The sequence below is a fragment of the Oryctolagus cuniculus genome, chromosome 1 (assembly GCF_051225735.1).
Source record: "Oryctolagus cuniculus isolate XC-2025 breed Fujian yellow rabbit chromosome 1, ASM5122573v1, whole genome shotgun sequence".
In the NCBI taxonomy this organism is placed as follows: domain Eukaryota; kingdom Metazoa; phylum Chordata; class Mammalia; order Lagomorpha; family Leporidae; genus Oryctolagus; species Oryctolagus cuniculus.
Window position 1 is genome coordinate 203,770,886 of NC_142867.1, and position 20,461 is coordinate 203,791,346.

Consider the following 20,461-nt stretch of genomic DNA (forward strand, 5'->3'; position numbering starts at 1 on the left):
TTAGCCTAGTGAGCCGCGGCGCCGGCCTGGCCACTACTTTTCCAGGTGCATTAGCAGGGAGCTGGATCAGAAGTGGAGCAGCAAAAACTCAGATGGGATTCCAGCATCGCAAGCGGAGGCTTAACCTGCTACAGCACAACAAAGGCCTCGCAATAATTTCTATATATACTAAATTTTGAGAATAACTAAACTAGGTAATCTAAAGAACAAAAGGGGTTGGGATAGAGGGAAAAAGTCTCTAGGAGCTCTCTCGCAATTTAAACTATTCTGCATAGGAAATGATGATCAGATTCCTACATGGTGAACAGGAGATACGTGAACAATCCTGGTGCTCCTGTTTGCCTGCAGCTTTACTCCTTTTGGTTTGATGTGAGATCTCTGTCACCTAAATACACAGATTATTTGATGAGGTTGGTGTGCATGCCTGTGGTGGCAGGAGGCAGTAAAGCAGATAGTGGAGTAGTTTAAGTACTAAAGTCAGTGAGCACATTACCTACATGTTTTAAATGTGTCATAAGATAGTAGAAACAAATGGAATTCTCCATCTACACTAGTAAGGATTCTCTGGACTGAATATAAGAGATGTTCACCAGAGCTAGTTAAAGCATTTAAAGAAAAAGGAGGGATGGTTTTTAAAAGACTTTGGGGTAGGGGCTGGCATTGTGGCCATAACGAGTAAAGCCACCGCCTGCTGTGCATCCCATATGGGCACCGGTTCAAGTCCCAACTGCTCCACTTCAGATCCAGATCTCTGTTGTGGCCTGGGAAAGCAGTGGAGGATGGCCCAGGTCCTTGGGCCACTTGAACCCACAAGGGCAACCTGCAAGAGGCTCCTGGCTCCTGGCTTCAGATTGGTCCAGCTCCAGCCATTGCAGGCATTTGGGGAGTGAACCAGTTAATGGAAGACCTCTCTTTCTCTCACTGCCTCTGCCTCTGCCTCTCTGTAACTCTGCCTTTCAAATAAAAATAAATAAATAAATCTTTAAAAAAAAAAAGACTTTGGGGTATAACGACCTATGTGTAGGGATGCAGCTAAGCCTCACGAAGCAACTGGAACCAGGAATTCAAATGTGCACCAAACTGGTTTTTATTAAATAAAAGTTTTAGAAAACTTTTATTTAATAAATATAAATTTTGAAAATACAACTTTTGGATTATAGCAGTTCCAAACTGTTTTATTTGGCACACCTAATCACCCTCCCAGGCCTCTGCATCTCTGTCTTTTCTATGGATTTTTATTATATTTCCAAAGGGGTCAAGAGCTTTAAAAATGGCAGGGATTACTACTGCTGTTTCACCACTATTTCCAAGAGAGGTAACAGAGAGAAATAATATTAAGGAAGTATCTATTCCTTGATTATTTTTTTTTTATCCTAACCCTAGCCCTAACCCTAACCCTAACACTCTCTCGCTCGACCTAATCTGAACACTAAACCTAACAATAGCACTAACCCTAAACCTAACACTAAGCCTAGTCTAGCCCTAACCACAACACTAAACCTAGCCCTAACAATAAGCCTACCCATGCCCTAGCCCTAACCCTAGCACTAGCCCTAACCCTAACCCTACCCTAAGCCTAACCCTAACCCTAACCTAATCCTAACCTTAGCCCTAGCCCTAATCCTAACCAAATTCTAGCCCTAGCCATAACTCCAACCCTAGCCCTAATGGTAACCCTACGCTAATACTAACACAAGCCCTAGCTCTAACCCTAAAACCATAACCCTAAACCTAAGCCTAGCCCTAAACCTAACCCTAACCCTAACCCAAACCCTAAACCTAACCCAAACCCTAAACCAAACCCTATTCCTAGCACTAACCATAACCCTAACGCTAACCCTAACCCCAACCCTAACCCTAGCCCTAGACTTAACCATAACCCTAGCCCTAACCCTAACCCTAACCCTAACCCTAAACATTGCCATAGCCATAACCCTAACACTAACTCTAGCCCTAGCACTAGTCCCAGCCGTAACCCTTACTGTAACCCTATTCCAAACCCTAGCCCTAACCCTAACCCTAACCTTAGCCATAGCCCTAAACCTAACCCTAACTGTAGCCCTAACCCTAACCCTAACCATAGCCCTAGCCCTAACCCTAACCCTAAGCCTAAACCTAACCCTGGCCCTAGCACTAACCCTAAACCTAACGCTAACCCTAACCCTAGCTCTAGTCCTAACCTTACCCAAACACTAACCCTAACCCTAACTCTAACCCTAAAAATAACACTAACACTAACACTAAACTTAGCCCAAGCCCTAACCCTAAACCTAACCCCAACAAAAACACTAGACTTAACACTAACCCTAACCCTAACCTTAGCACTGATTGTAACCCTAGCCGTAGCCCTAGCCCTAGTCCTAAACGTAACCCTAACACTAAACCTGGCCTTAGATCTTGCCCTAGCCCTAATCCTAGCCCTAAACCTAACCCTAGACCTAACCCTAACCCGAGCCCTAACCCTAGTCCTAACACTAACCATAACCCTAGCCCTAGCCCTAACCCTAACCATGGACCTAGCCCTAACCCTAACTCTAGCCGTAGCCCTAACCCTGACCCTAACCCTAACCCTAGCCCTAACCTTAACCCTAACCGTAACCCTAAATCTAGCAATAGCCCAAGCCCTAAACCTAACACTAACCCAAGCCTAGCCCAAACCCTAACCCTTGTTCTAGCCCTAACCCAAACCCTAACCCTAGCCCTAGCACTATCCCTAACCCTAACCCTAACCCTAGCCCCAGACCTAACCTTAGCCCTAACTGCAAACCGAACCCTAACCCAAGACCTAACCCTAACCCTAGCCCTAGCACTAACCCTTACCCTAACCCTAGCCATAACCCGAACACTAGCCCTAGCACAAACACTATCCAAACCCTAGCCTTAAACCTAAATCTAACCCGAAACCTAGCCATAGCCCTAACCCTACCTCGAACCCTCTGCCTCGCCCTAATCCGAACCCTAACCCTAACCCTAGCCCTAAATCTAACCCTAACACTAACCCTAGCCCTAGGCTTGACCCTAACCCTAACCCTAACCCTAACCTTAACCCTAACCTGAAGCCTAACTATAGCCCTAGACCTAACCCTATCCCTATCCCTAGCCCTAAACCTAACCCTAAACCTAACCCTAGTCCTAGCCCTAATGGTAACCCTAAACCTATCCCTATCCCTAACCCTAGCCCTAACCCTAACCCTAACGCTAACCCTAGCTCTAGCCCTAACACTAACCATTTTTTTTTTGCAATTTAAAACCTTTTTATTTGGTGATATATTGTGAGTCTCTTTCCTTTTATTTATAGGTATCCAGATATATTTAAATGGGCTTACATATGGTTTAGGAACCATCTGAGTAAGTGTTGAAAGTTCTGAGTATCTCAGCTCTCTTTTTTTTTTTTTATCTTTTATTTAATGAATATAAATTTCCAAAGTACGACTCATGGGTTACAATGGCTTTCCCCCCCATACCGTCCCTCCCACCCACAACCCTCCCCTTTCCCACTCCCTCTCCCCTTCCATTCACATCAAGATTCATTTTCGATTATCTTAATATACAGAAGATCAGCTTAGTATACCTTAAGTAAGGATTTCAACAGTTTGTTCCCACACAGAAACATAAAGTGAAAAATAATAGATGATTTTTTTTAAATCATGATGAAATCAGATCAGACCTATTGTCATGTTTAATCCCAGTGAGAGTCAAGTTGGGAATTGATAATTTCTTTTTTTTTTTTTTTTTACAGAAGATCAGTTTAGTGTACATTAAGTAAAGATTTCAATCGTTTGCACCCCCATAGAAACACAAAGTGAAATATACTGTTTGAGTACTCGTTATAGCATTAAGCCTCAGTGTACAGCACATTAAGGACAGAGATCCTACATGAGGAGTAAGTGCACAGTGACTCCTGTTGTTGACTTTACAAATTGACACTCCTGTTTATGGCATCAATAATCTCCCTATGCACCAGTCATGAGTTTCCAAGGCTATGGAAGCCCCTTGAGTTCTCCGACTCTTATCTTGTTTAGACAAGGTCATAGTCAAAGTGGAGGTTCTCTCCTCCCTTCAGAGAAAGGCACCTCCCTCTTTGAAGACCTGTTCTTTCCACTGGGATCTCACTCACAGAGATCTTTTTGCCAGAATGCCTTGGCTTTCCATGCCTGAAATACTCTCATGGGCTTTTCAGCCAGATCCGAGTGCCTTTAGGGCTGATTCTGAGGCCAGAGTGCTATTTAGGACATCCGCCATTCTATGAGTCTGCTGAGTATCTCACTTCCCATGTTGGATCTCTCTCCCCTTTATTTATTCTGTCGGTTAGTGTTAGCAGATACTAGACTTGTTTATGTGCTCCCTTTGACTCTTAGTCCTTTCATTATGATCAATTGTGAACTGAAATTGATCACTTGTCTATTCCTTGATTATTAAAGCTATTGTTTGCTTTAAATCAAGAAGTGTTTGCTCTTTTTCTTTTTTATTGAGATAAACTTACATGAAGTACACAAATTCTAAACATACAGCTTGATGAATTTTCACAAATGCAATCACACCCGATCAATATATAGAACATTGTCAATGTCCCAGTAAGTATCCCAGGGGAATTCCAGTCCAAGGTAAACTACCATCACCATTTCAACCTTTCCTTGTCTCAGTTGATAAGATGGCTAGAACAGTAGACTGCACAAAGAAATAGAATGTATTCAGAATGGCAGGAGATATTTTAATAATTCATTGCTAGAGAAAAGAACTTAGTGAAGGTAGTTCTGGCTTTTAAATTTTTCTTGAATACGTAACAAAAATGTCCTTAAAAATTATAATCTAGGACATACAGACTCGTATTCAGCACTCCACACCTGTGAACGGGATCTATGAACATAATGGCTTTCTCTGACTGACCAGTCAACACAGTGAAAAACGGAGCTGGAGACTGAATGTTCGTGGCTTTTAGTACAGCTCAGATGCTGACATCCTAACCTCCAGTGTGATGATTTTAGGTGGCAGGGCTTTGGGAAGTAATTAGGTCATGAGCGTGGAGCCCTCATAAGTGGGATTAATGCCCTTACAAAAGAGATCCCACGGAGCTCTCTAGCCCTTTTTTCCTATCAAGTAAAGATACAAAGAGGAGTCGGCAGTGTGCAACTGGAAACTGGCCCCCATTAGAACTCCTCCATACTGGCACCCTGGTCTCAGGTTTGCAGCCTCTAGATCTATGAGAAATAAATTTCTGTTGTTGAAGCCACTCAGTTCATGGTATTCTGTTACCACAGCCCAAACTAAGGTAGTCACCAAGAGCTCAGCCGGCAGCATCTTCTCTATTCATTCATGAAGCAAGCTAGACTGACATTAGCTAGAATTTCACTTCCAAATTCAGATTCCCAAGGAGAGGTATTTTATTGTTTCAGTTTGAATTGCCCCTGGACCAGTTCTCTATGGTCAGGCAGGGGTTCATGCTCAAAAACAATGGCTGTCTGAGATACATAATTGTTATTATTCAGATCTGGAAGTGAGAAGCAGTTCCTAGAAAAAGAAAGGATTCTCAAGACACACTATTAGGTCCATATTACTCTGACCATATTTGAACCTGATCTCACATTCTCCAAATACTTGCTCCATGATATTAGAAAAAAATTATTTTCAAAATTACTTCATGTAGTGAATAACAGATTGTTTTCCCGGCATGTTTCAAGAACTGTGCTAAGCTCTAAATAAATTATATATCTTTCCTCAAAAAAATTTAGAACTAGTGAGGAAACAGACAAGATGATGATAAGTCCTCAGTATGATAGATACTACTACACAATCAAGATGAGGAACATCAGGCCAACCGGCCATATGAGGCCCTTGAGATCAGTTGGTCTGGTCCTGCCAAGGCAGCTGCAGGCAGGACTTGAAATTCAATAAATCTATAGCAGGCTAATTTTTAAGTTGCTAATTTTGTATGGCCCTTGGCAGAAAAAAGGTTCCCCATCCCTGCTAAGCAGGGATAAGGCATAGTTGTGTATAAGGCAGCATTAACCTGAAAGGGAGAGGGTAGAGAAAGCTTCCTAGAGAAGATAACCTTAGAGTTCTAAAGATAAAGATGAACTGCTTTACTCTGTGGTTGGGGAAAAGAGAAAGGAGGAAAGTAGGCAAAATCAATTCCAATAAGGGATTTTTAAAAAAACATTTATTATAGAAATCATAAGGGGATTTTGCTAAGTTTAAGTTTTAAAATTAATTTGGGGAGAATTGAGTTTTCTTTCCAGGAAAAAAAGTACATTATTTTCCCATATATTTGAGTCTTTTGTGGAAGTACACACATGGGTATAAGCACAGATATGGTTGTTAGGTAAGATATGAGTCTCATTCCTGGAATTAGAATATGAGACTTGGGCCCTGGGAAAATTTCTCTCTAAGCCTAGATTTTCTAGTCTATAATGTATGAATAATTATAGGACCTACTTTGGGGGCTGCTGTCAGGATTAAATGACATATTACATGTAAAATGCTTGCCCAGTGCTAGCACATAGCATGCACTCAATAAAAAGCATTTCTCTCCCCCCCTTTAAAAAACAGCTTTACTCAATTATAATTGGCATACAGTAAACACATATATACACACATATATAAAGCATACATTTCACATATATATACACATAAATATACATATATTTAAAACATCACTTTGGTGAGTTTTGATATACATCAATAGAACTAGCACCACAATCAAGATAATGAAGATGTCTATTACTCTCAATTTCTTCATGTCCCTTGGCATTCCCTCCCTTCAACCCCACCCCTGTGTAGCTTCTCACTTCTTCAGATAGGTCCTATAATTCCTTATAAACACAAACTTAATTTTTTAATTTTTTAAAGAGAGAATGAATTTTCTTTTTACTTATTTGCTTGAGAAATAGAGAGACAAAGAGCTGCTATCAGCTGGTTTACTCCCTAAATGCCTGCAATGGCCAGGGCAGGGATAGGCAAAAGCTTGGAGCCAAGAACTCAGTCTAGGTCTCTTATGGGTGCATCAGGAACCCAAATACCTTAGCCATGATCTGCAGTCTTCCTGGATCTGCATTAGCCAGAAGTTGGAATCAAGAGCTGAGCAGGGACTTGGAACCCAGGCATTCTGTTATGGGATTTGGGTGTCCTGACCAGTAGCTCAACCACTAGAGCAAAAACCCAACTCTGATTTTGTTATTTTTTGAAAGTGATCTTTTCTCCCACGACATTTTAAAACTGGTGATTGTTGTTTTAGGAAAACTATCTCTGTAACCACCTTACTGAACTTGTTTCAAGTCATTCCCATGCATTCTCCAAGAAAGCTGTCATAACCCCTGGAAACAATTTGTTTTTCATTTTCTTTCCAATATATATACTTACTGTTTTGTTCTGTTTGGCCATACTGGGTTCAGATTAGGAACTGAGGAAAATGGGCTAGTAGCAGCAGGCCTGCTTATCACAACTTTACAGCCTAGGGCAAGAATACAAAAAGACACGCCACATGTCTAAATACGTAAGAGTATAAGTCAAGCTAACCACCTGTTGGATAAAAAAGTTTTATTCTCCTCCCTTGTCACACCTAATTGATAGCAAACACACATATAACAACATGGAAGGCCAGGTTCAAAATTAGAATCCTTGAGTACTATATCTCCCTACTGTATTTGAGGTAGTTTTTTTTTTTTTTCAAGAATTTAAAACAAATGACCTTACTTCAAATGATCTTGTTTAAGTGACTCTTGCATAAAAAACATTTGCCTATGGTAGTGCCCAATACCTTAATTTTTCTCCTCAGAATTAAAATTTGATAAACATTTCATTCCTAGGGTACTGTAAAACACACAAGCATGGGCATCCATTACACCCCCAAAGAAAACCCAACTTTCTTAGTAAATTTGATGCTTTAATTTAGAAACTTCCTTTCAAGACTTTCTCAAGGTCTTCGGGCCCCTAATGGTCCATAATCCACAGTTTTCTCTGTCCAATTCGACTCTCCTGGAAGAACCCAAGGACCGAGTTGCCTAAGCTCTGGTCTGAACATGCTGAGGACAACCGCCATCCCTGGAGGTATTCTTAGCAAGTCATCTCAACAGTAACAGACACACATGAAAAAGGGCTGAGTCTAGAAAGGTAGCCATCCCGAGAGCAGGGCCTGTGCCCTGGACAGGGCTCCAAAGCCAGGCACCTGCTTGTGCTCGTGGCAGCAGCTGGTCTAACTGGAATAACGAAGGGAAGGGAAATTAGGAAATGCAGGTGGCGTTCCTCCCGTGTCACAGACGGGCTGAACTGGAGTGAGTCACTTAAAACTCCGCTGTGCCTCAGAGTCACTATCCATAAAACTGGGGTAAGAACGTTTGCCTTAAGCACCCCACCAGTTTTCGGAGGTCATCACACTTTGAGCTTCAACCGCTGGGGCCAGTAACAAGCGAAGGACTCTTGCCAAGTCCACCTCACAGGACTTTTGGGGGGCGAAGGAGAGAAGGCACAACTTTTCTGAGCTTTTATTTCTACACCTGTACACAGCCAAGAAAGCACATTCTGAAAATTCCAGGAAAATAGGAAAGGAGCAAACACGCAAGAGGGCAAGACAAATGTGAGCTGTCTTCCAACAGAGACCTAAAAAGCGCTCGTGCGTCTCGCCTCCCGGCTCCAGTGTCCCAGCTCCACAGCGCAAATCCAGAACGCTTTTTAAAGAGTGGCACAGTCCAGAACCACACCTGTTTTTGTACTCACCCAGCGCCCGCCACAGCCCACCCGGAGGCTTCGAGGGGCGGGAACGGGGTGGAGCCTGCCCGGCTCGCCCCTCGTGACGCCCCGCCCCGTCACGACCGCGCCTGCGCCGTGCACACCTACCGGCCTCGAGCGCCCCGGCGGGAGGTAAGGGGCTCGCGGGAGGACGCCTCGGGGGCGTCGGACCCTGACAGGCTCGGTGGGCGGGTTGCCTGTTCCGCGCGCGGTAGAGGCGCCTGGCTGGAAGCCCGGCAGTAGGCCAGAAGCCGTAGCGCCCTGGGCTCTCGTCCTGGCAGCCAGAAGTGGCGGAGCCTCACTCCAGTTTCGTTTTTGGAACAGCTTTCCAAGCGGGTTGTTGGGAGGCCGCGGACCGGGCGAGCGTGATGGCCTCCTGGCGTTGTGGGGCGGAAAAGTTGACGACTCTTTCCCCGCCCGTGGCGCTCGGCGGGCCCCAGGACGTCAACTGGCCCCGCGTCGTTCGCTGAAGGGGGCTTGGGGGGGTGTGGTCCGCTGGGTGGCAGTGGATGACACGGCGAGCGATGACGCGACGCTCACGCTGAAGGATAGTGAGGGGAGGTCGGGGAGAGGTCGGAGCCGCCAGAGCGCCCCACACCTGGCTCTTAGACCTGCCTTATGGAGCCTCAGAGGGGAGTGCATAAGGCGGGACCGACGACCTGGGCTTTTCTCTCCGAGTGCAGCACCCCTTCATCAGTAAGACACACACACAGCGACGTCCCTGAGGCAGCCGCAAGCCACACAAGCGGGGCCTTCATGTTAAGAGGGCCGGAAATGGAGCTTTTAATTTATAAATAACCTCTTAAGTAACTTAGCCTCTCAGTACTTTTTCTTCATCACAAGCATGAAGAAGTATAGTGCCCGTCTCATAGAAGTTGTAAGCAGCTGGCTCACTGCTGGCATCCACTGCCGCCGTAATTGGTGCTGTGAATATGATTGCAGTTCTTTGACTTATGAATGTTTTCTTTTACTTTTTTTTAAAAGATTGATTTTATTTATTTGAAAGTCAGAGTTACACAGAGAGAGTGACAGAGAGAGAGAGAGGTCTTCCTTGCGTTGGTTCACTCCCCAGATGGCCACAACAGCGAGAGCTGTGCCGATCCAAAGCCAGGAGCCAGGAGCTTCTTCCGGGTCTCCCACGCGGGTGCAGGGGCCCGAAGACTCAGGCCATCCTCCACTGCTTTCCCAGGCCATAGCAGAAAGCTGGATCTGAAGAGGAGCAGCCGGGACTAGAACTGGACCCTTATGGGATGCCGGCGCTTCAGGCCAGGGCTTTAACCCACTGAGCCACAGCACCGGCCCCAACTTATGAATGTTTTCAGCGATTTTATGGGAAACATCAACTCAAAGGCATTTCTTAAAAATTGAGTTGAAATAAAGTTAAAATTATAATAGTTCTTCATAGCATCCCTTAATGTTAATATTTTACAGTACAGTTATTAAAAGCAAGAAATTAATATTAGAAAAGTACTGTTAATTTGATCTAATCCAGGATCTGATCTAGGATTATTAGATTATTACACTAGGGTTATTCTGGCTCCTCTCCTGCAATATGTGACACTTCTTCAGTCTTTTCCTGCTTTCATGACCTTTACACTTTTGAAGAGTCCTAGTCAGTTCTTTTGTAGTATTCCTCAAATTGCGATTGTCCTATGATGTGTCATGATTAGATTAATATTGTGCATTCTTTTTTTTTTTTTTACCGAGAATGCCATAAAAAGCGTGCCCTTCTCAGTTCATCACATTCAGAGTACATAATATGGTTTACTGACAATGATATTAATCTTGATCATCTTGTTTAAGATAGTGTCTGCTGTGATTCTCCAATGTTAAGGTACTGGCTTTTTTTCCCCTCTACAAATATGCTGTTGCCAAATTTAGCATCCATTGGTGGATCTTGCTTTCATAATAATTATTATGGTGTTCTAATGGTTATTTTTTCTTTCTTTCTTCATGTGTTAATTGGAATTCTCATGTAGGGAAGAGCTATCCTTGCATTCCATTCATTCACTAATTTGTATCAGTATGGGCATGGATACTTATTTTCCTATTGGTTATTATCTTTTCTTATTTTATGCCTCAGATTGTTCCAGCCTTTACCACTTACAATTTTTTTCTGGTTGCTTTCTGTACCCTTTCTGCATGCCCCTGTCCTTTTTTGAGAATTTTCTTTTTTTCTGGTACCTTATGGTGCTCCAGGCCTATCTTGTGTTTTCCTTGTCCCAATACTGGCATAAATTACTTCTCCAAAGATCTTTGTTTTCTTTTGTCTGGAGAGTGGTATTTAGACACCAAGATCTGGGATCTAGGTGTGCTCATGGCTTCTGAGATGTCATTGATTCTAGAGCCTGGGCAGCAGTATATGTGTATATATATTCATGAATTCATAAAGATCTATATTTCTGTATATGTATATTTTTTTATTTTAAAAACTTTGAGAAAGAGAGAAAAACAGAGGAAGATATATCTTCTATTCACTAATTTACTCTCCAAATGCCCACCACATCCAGGAGCCTGGAACTCCCATCTTGGATGGCAGGTCCCCAGGGTACTTTAGCCATGCCTTATAGGATGCATATTAACAAGAAGCATGATTGAGAGCAGAGCAGTGGGACTCTAACACTCCTATATGGGATGCAGGCATCACAAGTGGTCACTTAATCCATTGTGCCACCATGCCTGTCCCATCCATCTGTATATTTTAAAAAGCAAATTTCAACCCAAAAACCCTAATCCTACTCTAACACCACAGGATTCATTCTAGCTTTGTCCTTTATTACTCTTCTCTGACAATGAAAAGTCAGGCTTGCATGTTCTATGAAATATATTGCTATTTGTTCAGTCCTAGTATAAACATACTTTCAGGGTTTTTAAAAAAGATTTATTTATTTGAAAGGCAGAGTTACAGAAAGGCAGAGGCGGAGAGAGAGAGAGGTCTTCCATCTACTGGTTCACTGTCCAAATGGCTACAATGGCCAGGGCTGAACCAGGCTGAAGCCAGAAGCCAGGAGCCTCTTCCAGTTCTCCCATGTGGGTTCAGGGGCCTCAGCACTTGGACCATCTTCTGCCGTTTTTGCAGGCACATTAGCAGGGAGCTGGATTGGAAGTGGAGCAGCCAGGACTTGAACTGGTACCATATGGGATGCCAGCACTGCAGGTGGCAGCTTTAACCACTATGCTGCAGTGCCAGCCTCAATTTCAGGATTTTTAATGTAAACCCTGGTGAGATATTTACTGAGTACAGTGCAGTTATGTTTGTTTTTAGCCTTACAGTATTCAATTAAAAATTCAATCTAAAGTTTCTTAGATTATTTTTCCCCATGTCTTTCAGAGCAGTCCTGCTATTTAAAATAGTTAATTTTAATTTTATGGTCTATATTCCATTTTGAGCTCATCTATATCATGTTATTTCTAAATATATATTCAGTAAAATTCATGTTTTGTGGCATACAGTCTATGGGTTTTTGGTTTAATTATGTAGTTATGTGTCTACCAACATTGTTGTGGTGACAGTACAAATCCCCCACCCCAAATATCTCATTATACTTTTTTAATGTTAAAAATTGTGTGACTGGGGCTGGTGTTGTGACACAGTAGGTTAAACCTCTGCCCGTGGTGCTGGCTTCCCATATGGTTACCAGTTAGAGTCGGGCTGCTCTTCTTCTGATCCAGTTCTGTGCTTATGGACTGGGAAAGCAGCAGAGGATGGCCCAAGTGCTTGAGCCCCTGAACCTACATGGTAGACCCAGAAGAATCTCCTGGCTCCTGACTTCAGATCTGCTCAACTCCAGCCATTGCAGCCATCTGGGGAGTGAACCAATGGACAGAAGACCTCTCTCTCTCTGTCTATCTTTCCCTCACTGTGGCTCTGCCTCTCAAATAAATAAATTAATTAAAAAATTAATATGAAAACTTTACTAAAATTTTGGGAATTAGACATTTTGGTGTGATTTTCATTTTCACAGGCATATTATTTTTTAAGAGTTTATTTTATTTGAAAGGAAGAGAGAGAGCACGTGAGCAAGTAAGCTTCCATCTACTGGTTCACTTCCCAGTTGGCTGCAACAGCCGGGACTGAGCCAGGCCAACGCCAGGAGCCTGGAGCTCCATCAGGGTCTCCCACATGGGTGGCAAGGGCAAGTACTTGGGCCATCCTCCTGCTGCATTTCCAGGCATATTAGCAGGGAGCTGGATTGGAAGTGGTACAGCCAGGACTTCACCCAGCACTCTGATATGAGATGCTGGGCATTGTAGGTAAAGCTTAGCTCAGTGCACTACAATGCTGTCCTGTCATAGGCATATTTTGTGCAATTAGGATCTTAAAGTAGGGGCAGGCATGTGGCATAGTGAATTAAGCCAGCACTTAGGACACTAGCATCCCATATCAGAATGATGATTCTAGTCCCAGCTCCTCCACTTCTGATCCTGCTATTGAATCCCAGGAGGCATCAGATGATAGTTCAAGTGCTTGGACTCCTGCCACCTGCCTGGGAGACCCAGACAGAGTTCTGAGTTCCTGGTTTTGACCTGGCCCAGTTTCTGGCTATTAGAAGCATTTAGGGAATGAATGAGAAGATAGAAGAACTCTGTCTCTGTCCCTCTGCCTTTCAAGTAGATGAAAATAAATATATTTACAATATTAATGTGAATTCATTTTTCATCCTTGTGTCTTGATTATGTCTGAAATATGTTCCAAATTCATGACCAGAAAGTCAAGAAGTGCTAAAATACTCTTTTGCTCATTATTCAATCACACTTCTATGAAGATTTATTTATTTATTTGAAAGGCAGAGTTACAGAAAGGGAGGGAGGGAGAGAGAGAGAGAGAGATCTTCCATCCACTGGTTCACTCCTCAGATGGCTGTAACAGCTGGGACTGAGCCAGGCCAAAGCCAGGAGCTGTGCCAATCTGAAGCCAGGAGCCAGGAGCTTCTTCCAGGTCTCCTATGTGATGCAGGGGCCCAAGGACTTGGGCCATTTTCTGCTGCTTTCCTTGGTACATGAGCAGGAAGCTGGGTAGGAAATGGAGCAGCCAGGACTCAAACCTGCCACAGTATGGGATGCTGACACTACTGGTGGTAGCTTTACCCACTACGCCACAGCTCTGGCCCTTCAATCACACTTCTAAACCACATGTAATATATTGAATTAGGATCTTCCCATAACAGTTTTAAAAAATTTAAGCTGTTCTATGATCTGATCCATTGCTAGATATCTTTTGGTTGAGATAATACCATGATTAGTGCTATTATACTCTTAGCTTTATACAGGTATTATAATTTTTTAAAAATGGAAAATGGTGGCAAAAAGACAAAAAATACTAGTTAGTAGGAGACTAAGAGTGGAAAAGTCTCTTGGGATGTTCTTGGGACAGAATGTGTTTTCTCTGAGAGATGGCACATGTGGAGGCAGCAGATTTTCCTTATACACAAAAAGCTGAGTAATGTATGACTGTAGTCTGGAAATACCACTTTTGGAGCCCAAGAAAGCCATTAAATAGTACAGGAGAACAATTGAAACAAGCCAAACAAGTTAGTAAATAAGGATCATTAAGTACACTACATACTGATTAATGGAATAGATGGCAGTGTCTTTTGGTTTGTATCAGGGTACTTCAAAAAGTTTGTGGAAAAATGGAATTAAAAGATGACATGCATTTTCCATGAACTTTTGGAGTCCCCTCCAAAATTATATGTAAAATTTAGAGGCAGATAGATGGAAAAGGATCTAGACAGGGAGCATAATTGTAAAGGCTGAATCAGAGATGGAGAGATAGTAGATAGGATGGATCTACTTGTAAACATTATATTTTCTTGTTCAAATAATAGGAAACTATTGGAACTTTTGGTACAGGAGAAAAACATGTTGCAGTTGCTGTGTTAGATAAATATATTTTTTAAAAGATTTTATTTATTTATTTGACAGGTAGAGTTACAGACAGTGGGAGAGACAGAGAGAAAGTTCTTCCTTCCGTTGGTTCACTCCCCAAATGGCTGCCACAGCCGATGCCACGCCAATCCGAAGCCAGGAGCCAGGTGCTTCTTCTGGGTCTCCAGTGTGGGTGCAGGGGCCCAAGCACTTGGGCCATCTTCTACTGCTTTCCCAGGCCATAGCAGAGAGCTGGACTGGAAAAGGAGCAACTGGGACTAGAACCAGCGCCCATAAGGGATGTCGGTGCCGCAGATGGAGGATTAACCTCATGGGCCACGGCGCCGGCCACTCTGTGTTATATATATTAATTGGTGATAGGTTTGGAGAATAATCATACAAAGGAGGTCTAAAGAATGACCAATTAAAGTTCTGTTGTCATGTTAGCATATTGTGCTATTTGGAAAGGATTAGAAGAAGGGACATGTGATGAAAGATTTTAGATCACATAGCATCTACTGAGCAACAGGCATGTTTAAAAAACTTTTTAAAAATATGAATGATGGTAGGTATAAAGAAATCTCTCTGTAGTATATAATTTTCATAGTAGAAATAAACAGAAACTAGTGTTGGGGTGAGGCAGGTTAAGCCACAGCCTGCAATGTAGGCATTCCAAATGAGTGCTGATTTGATTACCAGCTGCTCTGCTTCCAATCCAGCTCCTTGCTAATGCACCTGGAAAGTAGCAGAAGCTCGCTCAAGTAATTGGGTCCCTGCCACTTACCATCCTGGTCACCTGACCAGGATGGAGTTTCTGGCTCCTGGCCCAGCCCTTGATGTTGTGGCCATTTGGAGAGTGAACCAGCAGGTGGAAGATCTCTTTCTCTCCCTATCTCTTTCAAATAAAATAAATAAATAACTTTTTTAAAAATAAGAAACAATGTGATAAACTGAGAAATATTAGTGTTAGATGTTGATGCATTTAACATGTCATAGACTTTTATAAAGCAGTAAGAAAAAGGCATACCCTATAGTAAAACAGGCATATGGCAAGACAGTTCATGAAAGAAGAAATCCAAATGGCTAATTAATCCCATTAGTCTCTACCTTATTTTCTGTACCTCTGACTTTCAAATAAATAAATACATAAATAAATTATTTTAAAAAGTGGCCTTTTGTCTTTGATATTCAGTAATTTCCCTTCTGTGTGTTTAGGTAAGTTTGTTTTTTATTTTTATGACTTTGGGCTTATGCATTTTTCAATTCAAGTTCTTACATCCTAATTCCTAGTGTATTCTCTTTGAATAATTCCTCTTGATCATTTTCTTTATTCTTTGGGACTCCTATTTATTACTGAGTATCTCATTTTATCCTTTATGTCCTATATTTTCTTTTTTATATTTCAGTCTGGTCTGTGTATTCTTCTTTATTCTAAGTGATATCTTCCAATCAACAATTCTCTTTTCAACTGTATTATTTACTGTTTAATACATCTCTTGAAGTTTTCATTTCTAGAATTTTTGCTGGCTGGTGTTATAGTCAGATTGACTTATCATTGTTTCATAATATCTAATTTTTAAAGATTTTATTTCTTACATTACATTTTTGGATATTTAAAAATATGCTTTATTTTTAGATTTTAGTTCCTGAGCTATGAATTTTCCTGTTTCCTTCCGTCTTTCCTTCCTTCCTTCCTTCCTTCCTTCCTTCCTTCCTTCCTTCCTTCCTTCCTTCCTTCTGTGGGGGTAGAGAAGTTGTAGACTTCCTTTTTTGGCAACAAACTTCTCCATCTGTTTCCAGTTTCCATTCACTGCTACAATTATAATTGAATTACCATTTTCTTTTTTTTTGGGGGGGTCTGGAGATTTTTTTCCTTTACTTTTAAGCGTATATCAAACATAAAAACCAACTTACGTGTGGATGATTAGTGAAGACAGTCTCAATAAACAATAATTAAATATATTCAACTGTGGAAGAAAATGGAGAATTAGAGCATTTAGAGCAGTGATTTTTTTTTTTTTTGACGGGCAGAGTTAGACAGTGAGAGAGAGAAACAGAGAGAAAGTCTTCCTTCCATTGGCTCACCCCCAAGATGGCCGCTAAGACTGGCACGTTGCGCCGATCCGAAGCCGGGAACCAGGAGCTTCCTTCTGGTCTCCCATGTGGGTGGGGCCATCCTCCACTGCCCTCCCAGGCCACAGCAGAGAGCTGGACTGGAAGAGGAGCAACCAGGACAGAATCCGGCGCCCCAACCGGAATAGAACCTGGGGTGCTGGTGCCACAGGCGGAGGATTAGCCAAGTGAGCCGCGGCACCGACCTGAGCAGTGATTCTTAATGGTTAATGATTAATGGCTTTAAGGTGCTGAATTTCTTTGAGAATCTCTTGAAAGCAGTGAACTCTATCTTTCGAAATAAAATATAGTCACAATTTCCAGAAATATTCAGGGACTCCACAAAGTCTATGTAGAAACTCCTATCTGTATGGATCCTTAGCTAAGATACCCAGTGGGTTTTACCAAAGTCATATTAAAATTATCTTTAAATATGGGAAAGGTTGTGGCTAATGAGATGACATGGTATGTAACATAGTTTTCCAGTTTGGTTAAAGCAATGGACCCCATTAATCAAGATCTGATAAACTCCAATTTATAAAATAAATCCAAGTAGATTTTTTCTAATTGAATCACAGAATGGGGTTCTGGGGCCTGTCATTTCCAGCCCCTACCATCTCCTACCCTGGCCTCAGAGGCATGCTCTTAGACTTTTTTTTTTTTTTTAAGATTTCTTTATTTTATTTGAAAGGCAGAGTTACAGAGATGCAGAGGCAGACGCAGAGAGAGAGGTCTTCCATCTGCTGGTTGACTCCCCAAATGAATGCAACGGACAGACCTGTGCAGATCCGAAGGGGCCCAAGGACTTGGGCCATCTTCTACTGCTTTCCCAGGCCATAGCAGAGAGCTGTATTAGAAGTGGAGTTGCTGGGACTCAAAGCAGCGCCCATATGGGATGGTGGCACTGCAGGTGGCAGCTTTACCCACTATACCACAGCATCAGCCCCACTCTAAGACTTTTTTGGAACACTAGTAGAAAACTGTTGGTGAAGTAGAAAAACATTTGATTGTGTTCCTAGGAATCTAGTTTTTGTTACAGCTCTTGCTAGATGTTTGTGTTGATTATAGACAATACTAATTACTTTGTGAGAAAGAGAAGAGGCAATTTAATTTAACATCAATAAGGAGTTTTATAATATAGTTGAAGTATATAACTACATAATTAAATTATATGGTGACAGAAGTAGAGTTTGATAGAAGCATAAATGTTAAGAGTGAGATTTTTCCTTTTTCCTTTGAGTTTTGCCATCTGACACTTTTTTTTTTAAAGATTTTATTTATTTGAAAGAGTTACAGAGAGAGAGAGACAGAGAGAAAGGTCTTCCATCTGCTGGTTCACTCCCCAGATGACCACAATGGCTGGAGCTGCGCTGATCTGAAGCCAGGAGCCAGGAGCTTCCTCCGGGTCTCCCATGTGGGTGCAGGGGCCCAAGCCCCTGGACCATCTTCTACTGCTATCCCAGGCCATAGCAGAGAGTTGGATTGGAAGAGGAGCAGCCGGGACTACAACCGGCGTCCATATGAGGTGCAGGCGCTTCACGCCAGGGAATTAACCCACTGTGCCACAGCACCAGCCCCTCCATTTGACACTTTTTTTTATTATTATTTTTTATTTTTTTGACAGGCAGAGTGGACAGTGAGAGAGAGAGACAGAGAGAAAGGTCTTCCTTTTGCTGTTGGTTCACCCTCCAATGGCCGCCGCGGCCGGCGCGCTGCGGCCGGCGCACCACGCTGATCCGATGGCAGGAGCCAGGAGCCAGGAGCCAGGTGCTTTTCCTGGTCTCCCATGGGGTGCAGGGCCCAAGCACCTGGGCCATCCTCCACTGCACTCCCTGGCCACAGCAGAGAGCTGGCCTGGAAGAGGGGCAACCGGGACAGAATCCGGCGCCCCAACCGGGACTAGAATCCAGTGTGCCGGTGCCGCTAGGCGGAGGATTAGCCTAGTGAGCCGCGGCGCCGGCCCTCCATTTGACACTTTTTAAAAAAGACTATTCAATGTTAAGATACAAGTATATTAAGAAATGAAAACTTGAACTAGTGTACTAGTTTTTAAAAAGGTACTTATATACATACATATCTACATATACTCTCTCTATATATATATAAGCTTTATTTTTCATTTCAAGGCACAATGACATAGAGACAGAAATCTGAGATCTTCATCTACTGATTAACTCTCCAAGTGGCTGCAACAGCCAGGACTAGGCCAGGCCAAAATCAGGATGGGGGAACTCCATCCTTGTCTTCACATGGGTGGCAGAAACCCAAGTACTCCAGGTGGATTAGTCAAAAGCTGGATTGGAAACATGGAGTAGCTGGAACTCAAATTGACACTTCAGTATGGGATGCAGGTATCTCAAGTGGCAGCTTAACCTGCTGTGCTACAATGTTGGTCCCTTATATTCTTACATAGAAGAAAAGCTTGGAAAAATGTACAGCAAAATGTAACAAATAGTTATCTATGGATAAGGAGAGTTACTGATTTTATTTATTTATATTTTTTAAACATTCCAAAGTGAATGTATTTAACTTCTATAAAGAGAAAATTACTGAAGTTCCACATTAAGTTGAATATGCATTTAGAATAAATCACTAAACTTCCTAATTGTTTCCTTTTTTTTTTTTTTTATTTTTTTATTTGAGAGGCAGAGTTACAGACAGAAAGAGCAAATGAGCTTCCATCTCCTGGTTTACTCCCCAAATGGTTGCAATGGCTAGAGCTGGGCCTTTCTGAAGCCAGGGGCCAGGAGCTTCTTCTGAGTCTCCCACGTGAATGTAGAGGACCATGGACTTGGGCCATCTTCCACTGTTTCCCCAGGCTATTTTCAGGGAGCTGGATTGGAAGTGGAGCAACTTGGACTTGAACCAGCGCTGATATGGGATGCCAGTGCCTCATGCAAAGGGTTAACCTACTGTACCACAGCATTGGCCTCAATTGTTAGCTTTTAAACATAATGAAAACTGATTTAAAAACATTGTTAAAATTAATAAAAACTGACTGAAAAACACCTTTAAATATTTCATTTTTAGGTTTTTCTGTATGAGTGGAGAAGACAGTTATTGCCAGTAGAAGTGACACAACATTTTTTATGATGTCTGAAGATGAAGAAAAAGTGAAATTACGCCGTCTTGAGCCAGCTATTCAGAAATTCATTAAAATAGTAATCCCGACAGACCTGGAAAGATTAAGAAAGCACCAGATAAATATTGAGAAGGTGAGTTTTTTCATATCCTATCACAAAAAACATTTGCATAGCCTGATTTTATATTTGTTGTGCATTGAAGCTAAATTTAGATTCTTAGAGACTTTGCTAAAACACCTAACTCATTGATTTAGTAACATTATTCTTTTTTTTTTTTCTGTTCTACAAATACATCTCTCTTATATTCCCTTTTTGTAGGAAGGAATCTAGAAAGAGTCCATATGTTTTTAATTACACATATTGAAATTTTAGGCAGTTAGTACTATTTTATTCCTTTTAGTATTTTTTTTTTGTTCTACTTAATACCATTGGTTGAACTCTTTAATTAACACAATTATTCTTAGGTGTTTAAATTTAACTGAAAAGTGATCCCTGTTAAATGTGAGAGTGGGAATAAGAGAGGGAGGAGATGTACAGTTTGGCACATGCTCACTTGGACTTACCCCTAATGGTAGAGCTAGAAACGTGCCAGGGGATTCTAAATTAATCCCATCAAGGTGGTATGTACCAATGCCATATTACTAGTCAAAGTGATCAGTTGCAGTTCATAATTGATA

The 20,461-nt window shown here is 42.1% G+C and overlaps 2 protein-coding genes across 7 annotated transcripts in view; one reads left to right on the forward strand and one right to left on the reverse strand.

Annotated features, from left to right (window-relative positions):
- LOC138844855 (uncharacterized) overlaps positions 1 to 9,479 on the reverse strand; it is a 54,461-nt gene extending 44,982 nt beyond the window's left edge. Inside the window, exons 1-3 of the mRNA XM_089306773.1 lie at positions 9,381 to 9,479; positions 8,710 to 8,995; positions 7,357 to 7,447 (exon numbers count right to left, since the gene is read on the reverse strand). Of these exons, the coding sequence (XP_089162899.1) occupies positions 7,357 to 7,447; positions 8,710 to 8,995; positions 9,381 to 9,479 (476 nt within the window). The remainder of the gene's footprint in view (positions 1 to 7,356; positions 7,448 to 8,709; positions 8,996 to 9,380) is intronic.
- The window catches only part of STX17 (syntaxin 17), a 95,529-nt gene continuing 83,784 nt past the window's right edge, over positions 8,717 to 20,461 (forward strand). For 5 of the 6 annotated variants that reach the window (XR_007923542.3, XM_002707946.6, XM_089301169.1 and 2 more), the window contains exons 1-2: positions 8,717 to 8,853; positions 19,732 to 19,916. Coding sequence is in view for 4 of the 6 variants with exons in the window: in XM_002707946.6 (XP_002707992.4) it covers positions 19,791 to 19,916 (126 nt within the window). In the remaining 2 variants the exon portion in view is untranslated. The remainder of the gene's footprint in view (positions 8,854 to 19,731; positions 19,917 to 20,461) is intronic. The other variant, XR_016211180.1, reaches the window with a different exon arrangement.